At 36.4% G+C, this 24,079-nt stretch overlaps 1 protein-coding gene across 1 annotated transcript in view; it reads left to right on the forward strand.

Annotated features, from left to right (window-relative positions):
* LOC136026589 (protein bicaudal D-like) overlaps positions 1 to 24,079 on the forward strand; it is a 71,440-nt gene that overhangs the window by 5,902 nt on the left and 41,459 nt on the right. The window contains exon 2 of the mRNA XM_065703300.1: positions 19,764 to 20,055. Coding sequence (XP_065559372.1) covers positions 19,870 to 20,055 — 186 coding nt within the window. The 5' untranslated portion in view covers positions 19,764 to 19,869. The remainder of the gene's footprint in view (positions 1 to 19,763; positions 20,056 to 24,079) is intronic.

Consider the following 24,079-nt stretch of genomic DNA (forward strand, 5'->3'; position numbering starts at 1 on the left):
TCCTTTTTGGCCAACCGTCTGGGGCTACACGGAAAGCAGGTCGTCCTTGTCTGGGTTGGGAGGATGTCATAAATAAGGATTTAAAGGAAATGGGAACTTCCTGGGAGGGTGTAAAGAGGGAGGCTTTAAATAGATTAGGTTGGAGGAGGAGCGTGCGTAGCTGTGTTGGCCTCAGGCGGCTTGGTGCTGCAGTGAGTTATTAGTAGTAGTAGTAGTTTGTAGTCCAATAAGTGCAGTTTTGATCATGTTGACCTTTGTCCAGTTTTTGCTTGTATTGACAATTAGTGTTGTTTTGCTCATGTATTGCCAGAGGGTAGGTTTGAAATTTAATCTTTTTTTGGATGACACCAAAGCATTTGCAATCCCCTCCTCCCTTGGGTTTTGTTCCAGTTGACTTCTATTATTATCCCCCTGCAGAGTAGCACACCCCAGGAATCCATCCAAGAAAAATCTCCTCTGTCACAGGTACTTATGCATGTCCAGTTGACACAACGCCTCAGATCATTTTACCCAATTTGAGCTATGCCCAATTCTCCCTTTACTCATATCCCTCCCAAAAATCCACATCCCATAGACTTAGATCCTCTCTGTATGTTCAGGAATTTGATAACTAGTTCTGGCCTCCATCTGCCTTTTCCTGAAATAAACCTGCCCCTCCCTTTTCAGACACCCTCCACATACATCCCTTTCACAGCATCTACTTGCCTTACCACCCCTCTCCCTAAAAAAAAACATCCTAATTTGACTTCTTCCCTTATCACCAGAAAACTTTTCCGCCATCTTTTGCGCTTTATTCTCTATGGTACCCTATCAATGATAATCTTGATGAAAAAAATTACTACCTTTTACAAAAACCTAAATGATAAACATCAAATTTCTTACCCAGAAAAACAGATTTAAGAACTGCACCAGTGACAAACCATTCATTAATCAACCCATAAAAGCACTAATTAGAAAAAAATTGAATCTTTTAAGAAATGGTAAATTGGATGAAGCTAATAGATTAAGAAAAGCAATTAAAAAAGAAATATGTAAACCTGCCAGATCCTACTACAAGAATAAGGTCAACGAATTGTTTACCAATAAAACAAAAAAATTGGTATTCTAAGGCAAAAAAGTTTTGTGGCAGGAGTATAGACCCACTTGATTTCAACTTACCTGAATCTCTAGAAGTTATGACTAATAATCCTAAAACAGTTCCTTGCTTCCGTCATCCAGAGCCTTCTAGCATTATCTTATCAATTACCTACTGATGATCTTCCACCTGCATTCCTTTCTATATCTCTGTCTGAGATCAAAAGAAGAATTGGGAAACTACAAAAAATAAATGTCTGTCCTTTAAATAGCCTTTTTCCTCTTCGTGCTTTCAGTGACTTCCTTTCAAAGCTTTTGTCTGTTCTTTTCAATGAGATTAACCTCAAATCTATTTATACATCCCATTCCCTTTGTTTTTCCTATCAATTCAATTCAGAAATTCTCAAAAAACCTAATTGCTGGCTAAATTTAGTTTCCATTGACCTTTAAACTTGTAACTGATTTCAGTATTGATTATTTCCTGGTTAAATTGGTTGTCTCCTTTTCATCAAATAGATCACAAGTAGTCAAATATTATAGTCATCCTCTCCCCTCCCTGTCCACAATGGAGTACCACAAGGTTCTCTCCTAGGTCCCCTCCTTTTTTCTGTTTTAATAAATAGCATTGTTAAGGAATTTCCTGCTGATGGAAATTTGTGGATGACCTAATGGTTGTTGAAACCTGCTACCAAACATTACTAAGCAACCTTGTGAGTATCCTCAATGATATATGATGCTGCAAACTTAGACATGAGAGTCAACTTTTCTAAATATATGATAATGCCAATGTGTTTCCTTAAAAGCTCACCCTTTTTCCTCAACACTATCCCCCCAGATATTTTTCTGTATTCCATTGAATTACCTGAGGTTACAATTTCCTTTAATTTAAAGTGGCATATCCACATTAAAGATATTGCCCATAGAGCTAATGCATCCATATCTCTCCTTAAGCTCTTGAACAAATTTAACATCGCCTGTCCCATTATTTAAGGGTCTATACTTCCTTTGTCTGCCTGTATCTTGAATATGCTTGTCTGGTTTAGTATCTCCCACAATGAATCAGAAAAATTGAATTCATTCAATAAAGAGCCCTGAGAATAGTTTTTAAAGAAGCTAGGGTACCATATTTGCTCCTTCAAAAAAAGGCCAAGTTGAAACTAAAAAAATGCAATAATAAACCTTTGCATAGAAAAAATTTTCCTCAAAAGACACTCCCCACGCAGACACTGCCTACCACATACTGTTTCTGAAAATGCTCCTATCTTGTCCCCCATCCATTGCTTTACCTCCAGGTTTGAAAAAAAAACCTTTGTTCCCTTCATTACTGATAAAATAGACTGCTAGTTTTCCTCTTTTTGTTTGGTTCAGGCGATACCCAAGTTTTATGTTTGTTTGATTCTTTTGTACCCCCCCCCCCTTTTATATGTTCTCTTTTAAACCTTTTGAACATATATCTTGTTTCACTTATTTTTTACCCTTTTAGCTTTCTCACATTTTGCTAATTAATATTTTTCACTAATGAATGGTCATACCATTCTGGTATTGTTGTTTTTGGCCTTTTTTGCCAGTGTTTTAGTTATTTCCTTCATTTATGGTTGTTTTTTTTTTGGTTTTATGACTCCAAAATGTGAATTCGGCCCTTTGGGGTTTTTAATGACATTTTTGAAATTAAAGTCTTCTTATCAATCTCCATGGCTTTGTGAGGTGTGGTTTCTGACCCAAGCAGATATAACTAAGCAGCTTGGACAAGAGAATGGTGAAGGTGTTTTTCAGGCTTGTCGATTTTGGGAAGCAGGATCTAACGATCTACTGTTTCATGTAGCTCTTTTTTTTTCAACAACCAACATAGCCTTTCAATACATTGTATATGGATGTTTGCATACTAAGGTCAACAAAGTTTTCAGAGTTGTTTATTTGGTGGTAATTGTAGCTGAGTTCTAATTGACTAGAATATGCTCTCCTGCAGCCAATCATAATTGTTGAACATGACCTATATTTCTCTGTATGAAAAGGATTAGAGTTTCTCTGTCCCTTCTCAGTGTCTTACTACCTTCTAAGAGAGAGATTATGAGTTTTGTTTTAGAAGACTCTTTCAATCCCTCATGGTACCCAGACTTGGCTGAAAGGCCTCCTTCTGTTATATTCTGTCTATTTTGATGACAATATCCTTGCCTCCATGGGCTCTTGGTGTTAAATCGAAAACTCCAGCACCCAACTGAAGAAGGGTGTCCTATCCACATTTGATCTATGAAGAATATGTATCTCTTGCATGATTCTCTAACAAGTCACTTAAAATGATAAATAAATAGAATTGCTTTATTTGCTGACATATGAGTGTGTTGCAGGAAACTTCCCTTCCTGTCACTGACTGAGAAGTTCCATTGTTTTAAAATTCTCATTATTGTGACAAGAAAATATTTGTTACAGATCTGTTGGTTTTTGGGTGATGGGTAGTATGAACATGGAGACTGACAGGAAGGATAAGCTACACCTATAGGTATAGGCAACACACTATGAAAGTCCAGAATATAAAAAAAATGAAAATAAAATAATATAAATGTGAAAAAAGCAATATATCAAATTGTATGATTTTTCAACATTAAATTTATTAAAAAAGAAACCTTTGTAAATTCCTGTTTGAGCCTTTAAAAGGACCCCTAAAGTGTTACTTTGTTGTTTTCTACTTGGCCCATTACCTAAAATACTTTTTGTCTGGAAGAATAGGTTATAGACTAGGCATTTGATGCTATCAGAAATGTTTTATTTACTAGTGAAGTGTATATTGTACACATTTAAGTCACAAATTGTAAAATAACAATAAACATAAACTGCTGAAAAGTAGTGAATGTAAACTAAAAAAGAAAAACATACGTAAAAAAGAGAACAATAAAATAAACTTGGAAGAGCAATAAACATAAGTTAATGTAAACTAAAGAAAACCCTAAAAAGTCAGTAATTTCATCATCATTAAAAAAAAAAAATTGCTGCTGGTTCAAGATACATTATTGTGCCACAGTAAAAGAGAGACATGAGTAATTTTTAGCAAATTAAAACCACTTAATGCCCATTATGAAATTGTTCTGCACCATGCTGAAGTTATTCTACCATCTTCTGTTTGTTTCCCATCATTTTTGTGGAAGGAAAGTAATCTTTAATTTTCTGCTCACTCTTGTCTCTTTGCTGTTGGTGTGTTCCTGGCATCTGAAAATGAACCCTTTTATAAAAAGCATCAAGAAAATCATTGGAATTATGTTCTTAAAGCCTAAAGCAGAAAAAACCCAACTCAATCTGAATTTTAGGATAAAAACAGTATTTTTTCCTTTAGTACTTGGAAAGGAGTAGAAGTTTTTGTGATTTTTTAAATTTTCCTTAAGTTAGCATAATTTTAAAAACAGTTGGTAAAAGTAATGTTGGTGCAAGCTTCCTTTTCTTGACCACGTTGATGACAAACATGTATAAAAAATAATACTAACCAACAAAATAAGACAACTGTTGTATGCATCCTAGGGCTGAATCCTGGGATGGGCTGTGGGGAACTATTGTGTCAGTAGTAATTGTGGAAAGAGCACTGAATAAAAATTGACTGAAATGTTTATCTTTTGGATAACCTAGCGAATTAATCTAGTAATACTTTCCTCTGGTATATACAAAAAAAAAATACTCCATTTGTTCTTTATTCAGTGCTCTTTCCAAAGAATAATGATCATCAGAATTTCATCTCCCTCCTATAATGCCAAGATATAGCCCAAGGGTATATACAAAAGTTTACTGTCATTGTTCTTTTTTTTCAAATTGGCACTGTGAGCCATCTGTTGATGGCAAAAATTTACAAGAAAAAATAATGCAAAAAAATTGGCAAGCTTTTGTTTCTAGCATATGACTAGATCCAGGCTTTAGGGAGGAGGACTGCAACACATTTGCAACAGTAGTAATAATATTTGGAAAGACAAGAATAAAATAATATTATTGGAAAAATAATTAAATAAGAAATCAAGTTGTATGTTTCTTATATGTTAGCCTGTCGTATATAATATTTAAAGGAGTCAAACTTGTCTGTGTTACAAGAAAATCTTACTATTAATTTGCTAGTTCATAAATTTATTAAGTTGTGTCTTAACTTTTGATTTGAATTTCAGGTTGGTTTAAGAGCCACTTTCTGTAGAACTGTGGACCTTAGCATAGTGGTTATTAAGAATCTGATCTAAATATTAAGTCAATTTTAATTTTTTTTTTCTTTTTAAGATTAAGCCTTATTTTCCTTGATTTTAAATAATGCTCATAAGCAGGGAAGGAAGGCATTCTTATTTCAAATATTGAGTTGGTCTTGTATCCTAACATAAAGGATAAATTTGATATTACACTTTGAATAACATGGACATGCTTGAATTTTTTAATTTTTTTAGCTTTTTAATATATACAAATTTGCAAATGCATAAGATGGCTGTGTCAAACAGTTCGTGGTAACAAACTGTAGTTTGTACCCGGCTCAATAGTAACCAAAACTCTACAAAATAGAGTTTTGATACCAATAGCTACATCAAAAGAATCACATTTTAATGCTGATTTTAAATATATAAGTTTCATCAGTTTTAATCTTACCCATCAAAACTTACGAGCCTAAGAAAATTTGCCTTATTTTAGAAAATAAAGGGAAACAACCCCTAAAAGTCATAGAATCTTAACGAAAATCACACCATCAGATTCAGCGTATCGGAGAACCCTATTTTAGAAGTTTCAAGCTCCTATCTACAAAAATGTGGAATTTCGTATTTTTTGCCAGTAGGCAGATCATGGATGCGTGTTTATTTTTTTGTTTTTCTGTTTTTTTTTTTTTTTTTTTTCCCAGGGGTGATTGTATCGACCCAATGGTCCTAGAATTTTGCGAGAGGGCTCATTCTAACGGAAATGTGAAGTTCTAGCTCCCTTTTTAAGTGACCAAAAAAATTGGAGGGCACCTAGGCCCCCTCCCACGCTAATTATTTTCCCAAAGTCACCGGATCAAAATTCTGAGCTAGCCATTTTATTCAGTGTTGTCAAAAAACCTTATAACTATGTCTTTGGAGACGACTTACTCCCCTATAGTTCCCATGGGGGGGGGGCCACAAGTTATAAACTTTGACCAGTGCTTACCTATAGTAATGGTTATTTGGAACTGTACAGACGTTTTCTGGGGGATTTTTAGGTGAGGGGGGGGGGTTGAGAAGAGCAGGATATGTTGGGGGAACTTTCCTTGGAGGGATTTGTCATAGGGGAAGAAAAGTTTCATGAAAGGAGCGCAGGATTTTCTAGCATTATTAAAAAAAAGAAAAAATAAATATGAAAAAGTTTTTTTCAACTGAAAAAAAAAGCATTAAAACTTAAAACAAACAGAAATTATTACGCATACGATGGGCTCACCTCCTCTTAATACCTTGCTCTTTACGCTAGAGCATTTTTAGTAATTTCAACTATTTATTCTATGGCTTTTGTGATTCAGGGGTCATTCTTAAGAAATTGGGGCGAAATTCAAGCTTTAGTGTAAAGAGCGAGGCACTGACGAGGGGGTGAACCCCTTCATAGACGTAATAAAAACATGAGAATACAGAAGTTCGTTACGTAAGCTAATTTGTAAGTTACGTATATCTTTTACTAATAAAAACATTCGTAAAAAATTAAAAGTTCTAGTTGCCTTTTTAAGTAACCAAAAAATTGGAGGGTGACTAGACCAAATTATTCATCAGCAGAGAGCCAAAATCAAAACATGTATTGATTCAAAAACGTTCAGAAATTAAATAAAAAAACAAGTTTTTTTAACGGAAAGTAAGGAGAGACATTAAAACTTAAAACGAACAGAAATTACTTCGTATATGAAAGGAGCTGCTTCCTCATCAACGCCCCGCTCTTCACGCTAATGTTTTTTACCGTTTTAAAAAGTAGAGTTAAGAGAAAGAATCAAACTTTAGCTTAAAGAACGGGGCGTTGATGAGGAAGAAGCCCTTTTCGTATACGAAGTAATTTCTGTTCGTTTTAAGTTTTAATGTCGCTCCTTACTTTCCGTTAAAAAAAAACTTGTTTTTTTTATTTAATTTAAAATAGGATTGACCTTGTTCATAAAAATGTAATTAGGTATTAAGGCCGTGATTAAGTGAACTGATGGAACTCGAAAATCCCATGTTAAATTGAAAATTTATATTTAAAAAGTACTCAAGTATTCATTGGCGGAAGATGCCGCTTTTAATATCAGGCCATAGCTTCTTGAAGATGCTACAAAATGTTTGAAAGGATTTTTCTCTATTTCCTCTAATTGCTTAGAAATCTTAGAAAATGTCTAGGTCTTTTTCACAAGTGTACTCGATAAAGGATATTGCTTTTAGAACAAAATCGGTACTATCATGAGCAGAAGACAATAACCTGTAAGATGATTGGAACCATTTTTCGATTTTTTTTTCCCGTTTTCTAACAGTCCCATAGAATATTTTCCTTAGACCTTAGATCCTCCAGAGCCAGGGGTGGCTCATAGGGCGTCTACGAAACCTCGCCAGACATCTCGGAGCTGAGCTGCAGCCATGACGTCCTCCCACTGTGGTTGAAGAGACAACTCCGCATTTCTCAGGTCTCGGTCGTACTGTCGTCGTAAGGTGTGTCTTGGTCGACCTCTTTTTCGCCTCCCCTCGGGACGCCAATCATATACTGTATTCGGGAGTCGATCCTCTGGCATACGGAGGACGTGGCCAAGGTATGTCCATCTCCTACGTTTCAGAAGTTCAGTAACTAATGGCTGACCGGTTCGCCGGCGAACTTCTATGCTGGTGACCTTTTCCTGCCACGATATGTTCAAGATTCTCCTAAGGCACATGTTTTCAAAGGCTAGGACACGTTTCTCTAGCTGGGTGTTTAGTTTCCAGCATTCACTAGCATAGAGGAGGATGGACATCACATTGCTATTCAGGAGGCGGAGCTTCAAGCGCATAGAGTATTTACTACTGCGCCAGACTGGTTTTAACTTGCTAAAAGCCGATGTCGCTTGTCCAATTTTCCTCTTGATTTCGTTGGCTATTTCACCATCGTATTCGATCCAACTCCCAAGATATTTAAATTCCTTGACCTGCTCAATAGTTTTATTTTTGCATTTTAATATGAGTGGGGAGTCAGATGTGGCCATACTCTTTGTTTTACTGACATTTACTGCAAGTCCCATTTTCTCGGCCTTTTCGTCTATGGCGTCGAGTAGCAGCTGCAGTCGCAGTTTCGCTTCTTCAAGAAGAACAACGTCATCTGCGAAGTCCAGATCGGAGATCAGTCGGCTGCTAATCTTCACTCCAATGCCTGAAGACTGCCGTAGAATATAGTCCATTACAATGACAAACAGAAACGGGGATAGGACACACCCTTGTTTGACGCCAGACATTATCTTGAAGAAACGCGTGTTCCCATCTTCTGTGCGTACACAGCATTCACTATCCTCATATAGTGCGATTATCATTTTGACTAGTTTATCAGGTACTCCGTAATATTTCAAAATCTTCCATAAAGTGTCTCGGTCAACAGAATCGAACGCCTTTTCAAAATCAATGAAGAGCAGGTACAGCTTTTTGTTCCATTCTCTGGACTCTTCCACCATCAGTCTAAGAATGAAAATAAGATCAGAGCAAGACCTACCAGGTCGGAACCCATGCTGCTCTTCCCTGAGATGTGAGTCCAGGGCTGCTCTTAGGCGTTGTAGTATTACTGAGGCTAGTATTTTACTAGGCACAGACGTCAAATTGATGCCCCTCCAATTGTCACAAATTTGTGCATCGCCTTTCTTGAAGAGTTTGACCAGTATACCTCTGGTCCAATCTTTTGGGACTTTTTCGTTGTTCCAGATGGCCACTAGAAGAGCCGTCCATACGAACATGCAGGCTCGAAGGGACGCTTTCAGCATCTCTGCCGTGATCCCATCGACTCCAGGTGCACGTCCATTTTTCAGCTTTTTCACAGCTGTCGTCACTTCTACCGTGCTGGGTGGGTCAGCACTTACGTCAATTTGTAAAAATGGCTTATCCGGTACTGCTTCTGGATCATCAGGTCTGGGCCTATTTAAGACTTTCTCGAAATGTGAGGCCCATCTCTCGTCAGCTTTCTGTGGATCCGAAATAACGTCTCCATTTTCATCTTTTACAAGGGATGTACGATCTGTTTTCTTTCCAACTATCTCGTTTGTTAGTCGATAAACCAGTTTTGAGTCTCCTTTCTTTGCAGCTTCTTCTGCAAAGGCTGCTTTTCTCTCAATGGCAATTCTCTTGTCTTTCCTGGCACTTCTTTTCACTGCTTTATCCTCTTCTTTGTAGCGGAGCTGTAATTGGGCTTTTTGCTCTGGGCTTGATGTATTCAGGATAAGCGTTCGGGTTTCCTTGCGTTTACTGATGTATTTCCATGTGTCATCCGATATCAATTCTTCTTTCTTTCTTTTCTTGAAGCCAAGGTTGGCCTTCGCAACGTCATGGTACACACTCTTGACTGAGGTCCATGTATTCTCAACATCAAAGTCATTGGTTTCGTCGAGCAGATTTAACGCTTCAAATCTGTTATGTAGAGATATGCAGAAGTTTTTGCGGATGTCAGGATCTTTCAGCTTATCGGTGTCAAATTGTTTATGTGTTGCAGTGTTAGTTTTCCGCTTCTGAGCTTTCAGTTTGATTCTTACTTCGGCTATCATCAGGATGTGATCTGAATTAACATCCGCTCCTCGAAAACCCCTCACGTCACACAGGCTACTTCTCCAACGTCTTGACATGAGGAAATGGTCGATTTGATTCTTCGTTCGGCCGTCGGGGGACACCCATGTGTACTTGTGAATTGTTTTATGGTCGAACATACTACCACCTATTATCAAATCGTTGCTTAGTGCATAATCGATTAGCAGTGTGCCATTCTCATTTATCTCTCCCATGCCATGTGGGCCCAGAACTTCAGGGCAGTACTGGCGGTCTGCACCAACTTTAGCATTTAGATCGCCAACCACGCAGAGTACATCATGCCTGGGAACGTCTTTGGTGACCGAGTTTAGCATGTTATAGAAAGCATCTTTTTCCTCTTCATCAGCTTCGTTTGTTGGAGCGTAGCATGCGATGATGGTCATTTTTGTGTGATTTGATACGAAGCGAGCTGTCATTATACGTTCGTTAACTGGGTTCCAGTTTGTCATTGCTTTGTGTGCAAGTGGCGACATCAGAAGTCCTACACCAGCACGGTGGACGGAAGGGTGACCACTAAATGCCATGACATATCCATCACTGAACTTCTCTAATCCATTTCCAGTCCACCTTATTTCACTGAGAACGAGTATATCGATGAGGTATTGTCTCATCTCTTTAAGGACTTGCTCTGTCTTGGATAACTGGTTCATCGTTCTCACGTTCCAAAAACCCATCTTTAGATTCTGTTTCGTAGTCAAAAATCGGTTCCGGGGGCATGCAGGGGTCGTTATCTGGGGAGGTGATGTATCCGAGGCTGTTGTAGACGTTTCAGTTGCAGTTGTTTTTCCCCTGAGGGTTGCCCCTCAAGGTCCCGGGTGTGGGTTGCAAGCCCACAGCCCAACCCTCCTCATTTGCGGACTTGGGACCGTCATGCTCCCCCGACCTCTGTGAGGCAAGGATCCTTACATGGTTGAGTTAAATATTTTCAGCTACCTGAAATTTTTACAAGTCGGTTGCCAGAAAGAATCGTTTCAGATCACCGATAATACCCCCAAGAGACCAAAATGACAAGCTGGTATACTCAGCTGCTTGTTAATAGAGTGTGAAATTTCCATAAATTATTTCAATGCAATGAAGAAACCTAGAAATGAGAAATAGTCAGGAGCCTTCAGTAAAGTTGTGCACACAAGGCCGAAATCACGGGGAAAATTAAATCAAAGCAAGGTATACATCTTAAAAGTGTTACCACACATAGACAGCGCCTTTGTAAAAAGTATTTGGAGCTTGGTAGATGTAAATATCCAAAATACCTAATAATGCGGTACGCTGAAGAACTAGACAAGTCAAGAGATTTAGGTCAAGCGACAAACCTTGAGGCGGGGCAGAACCCAGTAGCTTCTTCCCCGTTGCCCTACCGGATCGTGACTGGTGGTAGAAACTTGGATTGCCGATGGATTTTTGATCCTGCATTTTTCGCGCGCGATCTAGAGACTTAAGTTTGGAAGCACAGGTGAGGAGGAAACAACCCGTAAAAATCATAGAACCTTAACGAAATTTATACCACCAGATTCAGCGTATCAGAGAATCCTACTGTGGTTTCAATCTCCTATCTACAATTAAACAAAAAAAACAAAACAAGTTTTTTTAAGTGAAAGTAAGGAGCGACATTAAAACTTAAAACGATCAAAAATTACTCCGTGTATGAAAGGGGCTTTTTCTCTTCAACGCCCAGCTTTTTACGCTAAAGTTTTTTACTGTTTTAAAATGTAGAGTTAAGAGAAAGATTCAAGCTTTAGCGTAAAGACCGGGCGTTGAGGAAGAAAAGCCCCTTTCATATACGGGGTAATTTCTGTTCGTTTTTAGTTTTAATGTCGCTCCTTACTTTCATTTAAAAAAAACTTGTTTTTTTTTGTTTAATTTCTGGACGTCTTTGAATTAATGCATGGTTTGATCTTGGCTCTCCACATATAAATAATTAAAACGAAATTTGTATATTAATTTTTTTAGGCTAAATGGCTTTTTCACAGTTTTCATCGGAAGATTTTGAGAAAAAAGGAGCGAGGGAGGAGGCCTAGTTGCCCTCCTATTTTTGATTACTTAAAAAGGCAACATTTACTTATTATTTTTACGAACGTCTTCGTAAGTAAAAAATATACGTAACTTACGAATTAAATTACATAGCGAACTTCAATATTCGTATATTTTTATTGCGTATATGAGGGGGCTCACCCCTCGTTGATACCTCGCTCTTGATACTAAAGCTTAAATTTTGTCCCAATTCCTTAAGAATGACCCCTGAATCACAAAGGCCGTAGAATAAATAGTTGAAATTACTAAAAATGCTTTAGCGTAAAGAGCGAGGTATTACGAGGAGGTAGACCCCTCATATGCGTAATAATTTCTGTTCGTTTTAAGTTTTAATGCTGCTTCTCACTTTCAGTAGAAAAAAAACTTTTCATGTTTATTTTTTCATTGTTTTTTTTTTTAAATAATGCTAGAAAATCCTGCGCCCCCTCCATTGAAAGTCTCTTCCCCCATGAGAAGTTCCTCATGGAAAAATCCTCCCCGGTAACCCTCTCCCCTCAAATATCCCCCCAAACCAAAAAAAATCCCCCTGAAAACGTCTGTACACTTCTTAGTAACCATTACTATATGTACACACAGGTCAAAGATTGTAACTTGCAGCCCCTCCAACGGGGACTGCGGGGGAGTAAGTCGTCCCCAAAGACATAGTTATTGGGTTTTTCGACTATGGTGAATAAAATGGCTATCTCAGAATTTTGATCCGGTAACTTTGGGGAAAAATGACCGTGGGAGGGGGCCTAGGTGCCCTCCAATTTCCCATCACCCCTGGAAAAAAAAAAACAAATAAACACGCATCCGTGATTTGTCTTCTGGCACAAAATGCGAAATTCCACATTTTTATGGATTGGGGCTTGAAACTTCTACAACTAGGTTCTCTGATACGCTGAATCTGATGGTGTGATTTTCGTTAAGATCGTATGACTTTTAGGGGGTGTTTTCCCCTATTTTCTAAAATTAGACAAATATTTTCAGGCTCGTAATTTTTGATGGGTAAGACTATTCTTGATGAAACTTATATATTTAAATCAGCATTAAAATGCCATTCTTTTGATATAACTATTGGTATCAAAATTCCATTTCTTTAGAGTTTTGGTTACTATTGAGCCTAGTCGCTCCTTACTACAGTTCGTTACCACGAACTGTTTAAAAATGTGGAATTTTGTATTTTTTGTCAGAAGGCAGATCACGGATGCATGTTTATTTGTTTGTTTTTTTTTGTTGTTTTTTTTTTCCAGGGGTGATCGTATCGACCCAGTGGTCCTAGAATGTTGCGATAGGGTTCATTCTAACGGAAATGAAAAGTTCTAGTGCTTTTTTTAAGTGACCAAAAAAATCGGAGGGTGCCTAGGCCCCCGTCGCACGCTAATTATTTTTCCAAAGTCACCGGATCAAAATTCTGAGATAGCCATTTTATTCAGCGTAGTCGAAAATCCTTACAACTGTGCCGTTTGGGATGACCTACTCCCCCACAGTCCCCGTGGGAGGGGCTACAAGTTACTAACACTGACCAGTGCTTACATATAGTAATGGTTATTGGGAAGTGTACAGACGTTTTCTGGGGCGTTTTCATTTGGTTGGGGGCAGGGGTTGAGAAGAGGGGGATATGTTGGGGGAACTTTTCACGGAGGAATTTGTCATGGGGGAAGAAAATTTCCACGAAGGGAGCGCAGGATTTTCTAGCATTATTTAAAAAAACAATGAAAAAATAAATATGACAAAGTTTTTCAACTGAAAGGAACAGAATATTCCTGTTATTATTTTCTTGTAAATATTAATTCCTGTAAATATTCCATAATAATTTCTGTTAAAAGCAACAGAAATTATTGCACATATGAGGGGCTCACCTCCTAATACCTCGCTATTTACGTTAAAGTATTTTTAGAAATTTCAACTATTTATTCTACAGCTTTTGTTATGCAGGGGTCATTCTTAAGAAATTGTGACAAATTTTAAGCTTTAGCGTGAAGAGTGAGGTACTGACGAGGGGGTGAAACCCCTCATATATGCAATAAAAATATGAGAATACAGAAGTTTCTTTACGTAAGCTAATTTGTAAGTTGCGTATATCTTTAACTAATAAAATTTATTTTTACTTAAATTTTAAGTGAAAAATTAAAAAATAAATACAAATTTAAAAAAAATTTAAATCTTAAAAATTTTATTTTACTTTAAATGATAAAATTTTATTTTTACCCAGCCAAACATATTACTATTTCTCGGCTGAAACATCTCACTAAAGGAAGCTGTCAATCAAAACCTTTGACAAGACTTGATAATTCGTGCTATTTGAAGTTTTGACAACCAACGGTCTCTAGAGAATTAAAAAACAGAAGGCTAACCTAACTTCAATTTTGAAGCTCCATGTTTTCAAGTTCACTTAATCACGGCCTTAATTATTAAGGAAAACAAGTATATTGACAATTTGGATTGTAATGAAAGCAGATGTAATGAGTAGGCTATATTTAAAAAAAAATTAGAAACCTAGGATTTGTTTATTTTTTACTTTAGTACAAATAGTGGTAAGTATAATGCTTGTTGCCCATATATTAAATATGCTTTTGGCAATACAAATCATAGAATTAAATTAAAAAAAAAACAATACAGAAAGCAAGAAAAATAAATAACTAAAAGAAAACAAATAAATCAACGTTAATTTTAAAAATTGAACTTGACAATCGAATTATTTGAGAATTTGAAAAAAAAGCTTCTCAATTCTGATTCTGGGAAGATCAAGATGTGGTAGTTCCAATTTTTCATTTCATCTTTATAATCTTTATTCTGACCAATAAATTTTTCTCTGACAGTAAACATATTTTTTTACAAACTTCAGTATACCTTCTTAGATGAAAATGGTAACTACGTGCAATTTACTTTGTTCATACCTGAAAATTTGCTCTGTTAGCTAAGTCGTAGCAACCTTTGATATTGATCAATTTCCTAGAAAAAATCGACCATCCTTTATAATTATCCATGATAGGAAAAGGGTACTCTAAAACTCTAATAATTTGTCTAAATCTTTATTGATGAAATCAAATTTGGTAATTTTGGGTTGAATTTTGAAACTAAATCAGTCTTTTTTATTTTGACATAGCCCTAGGTTGAATAAAAAACTGCTTTAAAAAGAATCGTATTGTTAAACAATTTTAAGGGTAGTTTTTGTGTAACATTTCTTTTCTGAGCTTGCTACAAACCAACCTCCTTTTGTGTATAGCCTAGGACTTTATCCAGACACTAGAGGGATGGGGTCTGCAACACAATGTTAACAGTAGTAATAATTACATTGAACTAGATTTTTTAAAAGCAGTTTTCAGAGGCTTCTTTTTTGCTCTGGGTTTTCTGCATTACAAAACAATATTACCATATATCCGACATTTGAGAAATTCATCAGATTCTGACCTTATTTTGAATTAAATTTCTAGTTTGACTTAAGAGCCTCTTTTTCAAGGACTCCAGGCCTCAAGAATGTGCTTCTAGGATTTTATCTGGATACTAAGCCAAATTTAAAGTCTATATGAAGGTCAAGCCATATTTTCTTAGAATTCTTCAACCTTAGAAGTGGGATAAGTATCTGTTGGTTCAAGTAGTAATTTTGTCTTGCATCATAACAGGAATAATAAATTGGGTATTGCACTTGGAACATGGAAATGCCTGATTTTTTTGGTGTTTTGCTTCTTTCTTTTTTTTTATGTTACAGTTTGCAGATGCAGAAGATCATGATGATATAAATTGTGATTTACTTTTTTCAAACAGTTTGTGGTAACGAATTTTAATAAGGATCAACACGGCTCAATAGTAACCGAAACTCTGAAGACGAAAGTTTGATACCAATAGTTACATCAAGCGAATCGTAATTTTCATGTTGATTTGAGATTTTCTAAGTTTCATCAAGTTTAGTCTTACCCATCAAAAGTTACGAGCCTGAGAAAATTTGCCTTATTTTAGAAAATAGGGTCATAGAATCCTAAAACAATGACCTAAAAGACATAGAATCTTAACAAAAATCACACCATCAGATTCAGCGTATCCAATAACCCTGACGTAGACGTTTCAAGCTCCTAACTCGATATGAGGAAAGGTCAGAGCTATGTTTCAAGCTCCTATCTACAAAAATGTGGAATTTCGTATTTTTTGCCAGAAGACATATTACGGATGCGTGTTTTTTCAGGGGTAATCGTATCGACCTAGTGGTCCTAGAATGTCGCGAGAGGGCTCATTCTAGCGGAAATTAAAAGTTCTAGTGCCCCTTTTAAGTGACCGAAAAATCGGAGGGCACCTAGGCCCCATCTCACGCTATTTTTTTCCCAAAGTTACCGGATCAAAATTTGAAATAGCCTTTATGTTCAGCATAGTGGAAAAACCTAATAACTATGTCTATTCCAAGCACTTATTCCAAGCACTTATTCTACGGCTTTTGTGATTCAGGGTTCATTCTTAAGAAATTGGGACAACATTTAAGCTTTAGTGTAAAGAGCGAGGTACTGACGAGGAGGTGAACCCCTTCATATACGTAATAAAAACATGAGAATACAGAAGTTCGTTACGTAAGCTAATTTGTGAGTTATGTATATCTTTTACTAATACGAAGGTGCGTAAAAATTAAAAGTTCTATTTGCCTTTTTAAGTAACCAGAAAAATCGGAGGGCAACTAGACCTCCTCCCCCGCTCCTTTTTTTCAAAATCATTCGATCAAAACTATGAGAAAGCCAATTAGCCAAAAAAGTAAATATGCAAATTTCGTTTTAATTATTCATCTGCAGAGAGCCAAAATCAAAACATGCATTGATTCTAAAACGTTCAGAAATTAAATAAAAAAACAAGTTTTTTTAACGGAAAGTTAGGAGCCACATTAAAACTTAAAACGCACAAAAATTACTTCGTAAATGAAAGGGGCTGCTTCCTCATCAACGCCCCGCTCTTTACGCTAAAGTTTTTTACTGTTTCAAAAAGTAGAGTTAAGGGAAAGAGTCAAACTTTAGCGTAAAGAGCGGGGCGTTGATGAGGAAGCAGCCCCTTTCATTTACGAAGTAATTTTTGTTCGTTTTGAGTTTTAATGTCGCTCCCTACTTTCCGTTAAAGAAAGTTTTTTTTTTTTATTTAATCAAACAGTTCGTGGTAACAAACTGTAGTAAGGAGCGACCCGGCTCAATAGTAAACGAAACTCTAAAAATCGGAATTTCGATGCTAAAAGATACTTCAAGAGAATCAGATTTTCATGCTGATTTTAAATATATAAGTTTCATCAAATTTAGCCTGAGAAAATTTACCTTATTTTTGAAAATAAGGGGAAACACCCCCTAAAAGTCATAGAATCTTAAGGAAAATCACACCATCATATTCAGCGTATCAGAGAACCCTATAGCAAAAATTTCAAGCTCCTATCGATAAAAATGTGGAATTTCGTATTTTTTGCCAGAAGACAGATCACGGGTGCGTGTTAATTTGTTTGTTTTTTTCTCTTTCCCAGGGGTCATCGTATCGACCAAGTGGTCCTAGAATGTCGCAAGAGGGCTCATTCTAATGGAAACGAGAAGTTCTAGTGCCCTTTTTTACGTGACCAAAAAAATTGGAGGGCACCTAGGCCCCATCCTATGCTCATTTTTTTCCCAAAGTCAACGGATCGAGATTTTGAGATAGTCATTTTGTTCTGCATAGTCGAAAACCATAATAACTATGTCTTTAGGGATGACTTACTCCCCCACAGTCCATGGGGGAGGGGCTGCAAGTTACAAACTTTGACCAATGTTTACATACAGTAATGGTTATTGGAAAGTGTACAGACGTTTAAGGGGGATTCTTTTAGTTTGGGGGGTTGGGTTGAGGGGAGGGGGCGTATGTGGGAGGATATTTCCTTGGAGGAATATGCCATGGCGGAAGAGAAACTCAATGAAAAGGGCGCAGGACTCTCTAGCATTACTATAAAAAAAAACAATGAAAAAATAAACATGAAAATTTTTTTTCAGTTGAAAGTAAGGAGTAGCATTGAAATTTAAAACGAACAGAGATTATTAAGCATACGAGGGGTTCTAAAAATACTTTTGCATAAAGAGCGAGGTATTTAGGACGAGATAAATACATCGCTGTTTATGCTAAAGTATTTTTAGCAATTTCAACTACTTATTCTACGGCCTTTCTGATTCAGGGGTCATTCTTAAAGAATTGGGACAAAACTTAAGATTATGTATAAAGAGCGAGGTATTAACGAGGGGACAAATCCCCTCATATACATAATAAAAATATAAGAATATAAAAGTTTGTTACGTAAGTTAATTCTTAAGTTACGTATATTTTCTACTAATAAAAACGTTCGTTAAAAATTAAAAGTTCTAGTTGCCTTTTTAAGTAACTGAAAAATTGGAAGGCAACTACGCCTCTTTCCCCACCCCTTATTTCTCAAAATCGCCTGATCAAAATTAAGAGAAAGCCATTTAGCCAAAAAAAAAGAATTAGTACGAAAATTTTATTTTAATAATTTATGTGCCGAGAGCCAAAATCAAACATGCATTAATTAAAAAACGTTCAGAAATTAAATAAAAAAAAACGTAGTTGTTTTTAACTGGAAGCAAGGAGCGACATTAAAACTTAAAACGAACAGAAATTACTCCGTATATGAAATGGGTTTTCCCCTCCGCAATCCCTCGCTCTTTACGCTAAAGTTTGACTCTTTGCCACAATTCTAATTTTTAAAACAATTGAAAACTTTAGCGTAAAGAGCGAGGGATTGCGGAGGGGAAAATCCATTTCATATACGGAGTAATTTCTGTTTGTTTTAAGTTTTAATGTCGCTCCTTACTTTCAGTTAAAAAACTAGTTTTTTTTTATTTAATCAATACAAGAACCGCCAATGCATTTGCTTATACCAAAAGACAAAGTGAAAGCATTTTTGTTAAAACTGTAGAGGTATAGAAATCGACTTTGCAAAAAAAAAAAGATTGAGATGTTTCCGCGTTTAAATGTATGCGCCCAAGATAATATAGAAACAAACAAAATCTAACACTTAAATGGTTTGTTGCTTCAATTTTCGAATTCGGTGATTCAGTTTTAGGTGATCTTGGTTTTACAAAGTTTGCTTGGATACAGAATCCATTTATCGACAAATAAGATTTGGACTGACAAATGTTGAAAAAGAAAAATTTATTGAATTATTCTGTGATACTACGTTATGACATAAATTTAGACTATATCCCTGGTTTTATTCTGGTTTAATCTTCACACAGAATATAAAAGTTTGTCAAGCAAAGCTTTGAAAGTACTTCTGCCGTTCGCAACAGCGTATTTATGAAAACAGGATTTTCTGACTTGGCTGCAATGAAATGCAAATGTTGACCCCGCTTAGTTCTAGAAAAAGAGCTACGAGTAGCTATGTCGTCAAAAACACTAAATACCTGATAAACCTTTTGCTAATAGACAATCACATCAATTTTATTAAAAACAATAATAAAATATCATTTGCCACTGGTTTGTAAGAATAATTTTTTATAAGAGTAAAAATGATTGTGTTTTATCTTATGAAACCTTCAGGGAGGGGAGATGATTAAATATATTTAAGGGAGATGTAGTAACATAAACTTTGGAAACCACTGATATAGCTTAGCCTACTATAGCTATTGCTAAACTTATATAAAAGCACAATCAAAAGATTTCAAAACAGTCTCGGAACTAGCTCTTCTGCACTAGTTTCATTGTTTTCTATTTTCTTTTTTGTGGTGTTCCGTCCTATTCTTTTTGTATTAAGACGGGTTTTCAATAAATAATAATAATAATTGAGTAGGGGCAAGCGTGATCCAGGGATTCATCTATGGGGGAGAGGGCTGCAAAATTCTCCAATGAGAGGGGTTATGGTCTTCCTCCCCTTCATGCTGTTAGATATATATGCATTGCAAATTTAGGGTAGGGTGGAAATTTTAAATTTGTTGTGTTAGGTAATCAAAATTTGTATCTTTATTTCAGAGCATGAAGTAATTTTTGGTGTTTTAATGGAGTGACCTACATTAATTACAACTATTTTCAAAACTTGATGTTAAAGTTGCCATAATAAACTGGTTGTAGATGAAGGATGAATGAGCTGAAACTAGAAATCCAAAGGCTCATTAGTGAACTTGATGAAGCAAATGCTGAGAAGATTCAAAGTGCACAATATGGAATTGCTCTGTTAGAGGAGAAAACCAAATTAGAAGAAAGATGTGAAGACTTAGAAGCTGTCTGTGAAAATATCAAACACGAACTTCATTTAACTCGAGATGTAAGCTATCATTTTTGTATTTTTGGAAAACCAGGAATTTGTAGTAGGCTAAAGGAGCATAGGAGCTGAGCCTTGCCTTGATTATCTTCATTCGGCCTGCCAGTACTATTTTTGTGTGTGTGTGGGGGGGGGGGTAAATGTTATTTAGTGATCTGGCTATAAATGGACAGCCAAAATGATTGAATAGCTTAAAAAAATTCGAAGGTTTTGATTGGCTGTCCAATTAAGACTGGCTGGGTGAATGATGTCATTCAGGACGAGGCTTAAGAAATAAGGAAGTAAGATAAAATGTTTCGCACTCTTTGTTCTTGTTTCTGAAACAACAGTGGCTAGGTATTGAAGTAAGAGCAATTGTTCAACAAAGAAAAAATAAAGATAATTCACAGCTAGTGAAAATTCTTCAAAAGTTGTCTAAATAGGTGTGATGTGGAAAACTCTCTTAGTCCTCTTTACAACGGTCTCAGTGCTCTCTTTTTGGAAATTACATATATTATTTTATATTTTTATATAATAATATTTTTATAACATATATTTTTGTTAACTTCATGAAACAAGCTAAAAAATTTAAGCCCCTATTTCCGCCATTTACAATGCTCACATTGTTTCCGATTTTCATTAGTAGTGATGCCTCCATGGTTTTTGACCGGCCAGTATCCCCTTCAAATCCCGATCTGGACACTTTTCTCAAACTTCTTCAAGGTGCAGGTGTTTGTTACGTAATAGGGAATGTTTTCTAAGAGATGCAGGAACACCTTCGGGGGGGGGGGGGGGGAGGGGACCAAATCAGGGTTTCTAAAATTGCTACGTAATATGCTTTGATTCTTTAAAAGTCTTTCAGGGGTCCTGTCAAATCAGTTTTTTGGGTTCTTACAACATAGGGTGTATGTGTTACCTAATAGAGTGCTTAAAAACCTTAAGGGCCCGCTAGTGAGAGGCCTTCAATATACCAGACCCTAGCATCCAATTCCATCAGGGAGAAGGTAAACATCGAATATCCTCGGGGCCCTCTAACCTAACCACCGGGGGCCCTAGCAACCAATTCTAATGGGTCCCTAGCATCCAATTCTAATGTGTCCTTAGCATCCAATTTCATCAGGACCCCTTACCTAACCACCGAGGGTCTTAGCATCCAATTCCATGGGCGCCCTAGCATCCTTAGAATCCAATTCAATCGGGATCATATCGTCCGATTTTATCAGGCCCCTAACCTAATCATCAGAGGTCCTAGCACCGAATTCCGTAGGGGGGGGGGCTAGAAACCTATTTCAACGATAAAATGTTTTTCAAGAAGTTTCAGGATTTCTTTGATTCTTATGTAATAGGAGAACGTTTGATTATGTTAAGGATGACGCATTCTAACGTGACTTGTTTCTTGAGGCTCCGTGGGGAATCTCCGCATGTAACAGTGCAGGACAAACAGATGGGTGTTACATAATACTTTAAGAGATTTTTTTTCAATGTGTTTTCTTAGGGAACCTTTATATTCCAAGGATTTTATGTCGACATTAGGATTTGAAAGAGACTTCCCCTCAATGGAACTGTACATTGGATATCTGAACCAACAAGCCATTCTATTATTATTGTTTTGGAAATACTTCCTAGCGGAGATGTTTCGAAAAATGTATGGTTCGCGTGTTTCCTAACCATTATCTCCAAGCCGTGTGACTATTCAGCAAAGCTATTGATTTTTTGCTATATTCTATTAATGTTCTAACATGATGTGCACAGGTTAAGTTACATAGCAGATACGAAACAAATAATTGAAGAAAAAACGGGTTTAATTTTTTTATAAATAAAGCAGTGACAACAAAATAAAAACTACACTTTAACTAACAAAAAATAAAAATACTCCGAATAATGGAAAATTTTTCTTCAATTATTTGTTTCGTAAATGGAAAAGCAGTGTGGTCTAAGAAATTATTTACATAGCAGATGTTACATAGTATCGGCATGAGATATTTCATCACGTAAATGATTAAGTATCGAAGTTTTATCCTGGATCAATAAATCTAAAGGACACAGACTATTGTGCATACAAATTTTGTTAATAAAAACAAATTTACAAGTATTAAAAACACAGAAAAAGCAGTTAAAGCATTACAAACAAAAAACAAAACGTGAGAAAGCTTATAAAGGATAAAATATAAGCAAAAAGAACCATGAATTAAAGAACCAATTCCAGAGGGGAGGCTTGTTGTTAGAGGTAAATTTGAATAATAATTTCTCTTCAAATTTCACTTTATCTCGTTAGAGCTAAATTTATGCCGCATAAAGATATTTTTGAGCGCCTTTAATGAAAATATTCGTTTTTTTTACTGAGCGTTAGATTTCACTCCCGCTCAGTCGAAAAAATTCTTTTAATACCTCCCACCTTAACTTTAAGCTGTAGAACATGTTAGTTCAAGCAATTCACGCACCATGGCAATATGTGGTATTATGTCGGCAATATGGCAATATGTCGCACCGTGGCTGGCCTGTAAAATACAGAAAAATCAGTTAAAACTCAACAAATGAAAAAAACGTGAAAAAAAGCTTATAAGGGGTAAAATATAAGCAAAAAGAACCATGAATTAAAGAAAGGTGTGAACTCTAGCAAGCAGTTCCCCCGGGCTCCCTAGCATTAAATTCCACCGGTATCCTAGCATCCAATTCCACTGGGCTCCTAACAAGCACTCAACCAGGGGAGAGGACTAGCAAGCAATTACACCCGGGGAGGACTTGCTATTAGAGGTAAATTTGAGCTCTGTTAAGAGCTATTTCAGTGGTTTTAATGGAATTGCCCCTGTTTCTTTGAGGCAAGGGTATGCATATTCACGCCACCGTGAAAATGGAGGGCTTTTAATGAAAATACTTCGTTGCTTTGACTGAGCGTTAGATTTCACTCCCCCTTTGTCGAAATTTTTTTTTAAATCTCCCATTGTAACTTTAAGCTGTAGAACATCTTAGTCCAAGCAATTTCTAGCCTGTGACACTGAATGGCTGAGACACTGCACCCTAGCAGGCATTATCGCGCATATGCCATTTTTTGGGCATTTTCCTTCAAAAATAGTAGTTTACACTAGAATCAATAGCTTAAACTTGACGAAAAAATACCCATTAGCGTTTCTTCTGATGACTCCTAGAAATTGACGTCAGCATGGCATAATGTACCAGCCCCCGATGACACCTTCTGGCGCACATTATCATTTTAGATCTTTTCCTAGAGTTTCATCACGTTTTTACGCATTCCTAACTCCTTGTTCTGCCCATCTCCCTTTAACAGTTTCATTATCACTAATTGAGGCCCTTCCCCCAATACTGAATAATTTCAAGAAGGGCAAAATATACGGAGTATGAGGTAATGTAATCATTGGGAAAATCTTTGACTGCAAGGATCTATTGGAATTACTTTTTGAGGAAACGGAAGCTGCATAAGTTGATAAGGTTCATTTTACTTTGTGTTTCGGAATTTAATGAGGGAGCCGGAGCGCAAGAGACATAGAATGATGCAGAGAAAAGAGGGAACTGTGGAATTTTTTCAATCAAAAGATTTTATTGTCTCTTTGATGTGTACTCCACAATTTTTTTTATCAAATGCGGAGCAGTCCAACTGACCTATTGCAAATAGTATAAAGAAAAGTTATAAATAACAGTGTTGGAGCACTTAGATGAGTAACGCCGATCATTTATTGCGGACTGCAAAGCTAACCAAAAGTGGTGACAACAACAAGAATTTTTTTTATTAGAGTTTTTTTAGTGCTATCAAAAGAGATGTATATTCTAAATAAACCCTTTGTGATTCAGGGGTAATTCTTAAAGAATTGGAACAAAATTTGAACTTTAGCGTAAAGAGCGAGGTATTGACGAGGGAGTGAACCCCCTCATATACGTAATAATCTCTTTTTATTTTAAGTTTTAATGTTGCTCCTTACTTTCAATTGAAAACCTTTTTTTTTTTCATTTGATTCTTTTGTCATAAAACGAGACGCATTTCACTGTAGCCTTCAGCTACACCTCTACTCACTTTTGTTGCAAAATTCACGGA

Source organism: Artemia franciscana, chromosome 4, assembly GCF_032884065.1.
Source record: "Artemia franciscana chromosome 4, ASM3288406v1, whole genome shotgun sequence".
Lineage (NCBI taxonomy): Eukaryota > Metazoa > Arthropoda > Branchiopoda > Anostraca > Artemiidae > Artemia > Artemia franciscana.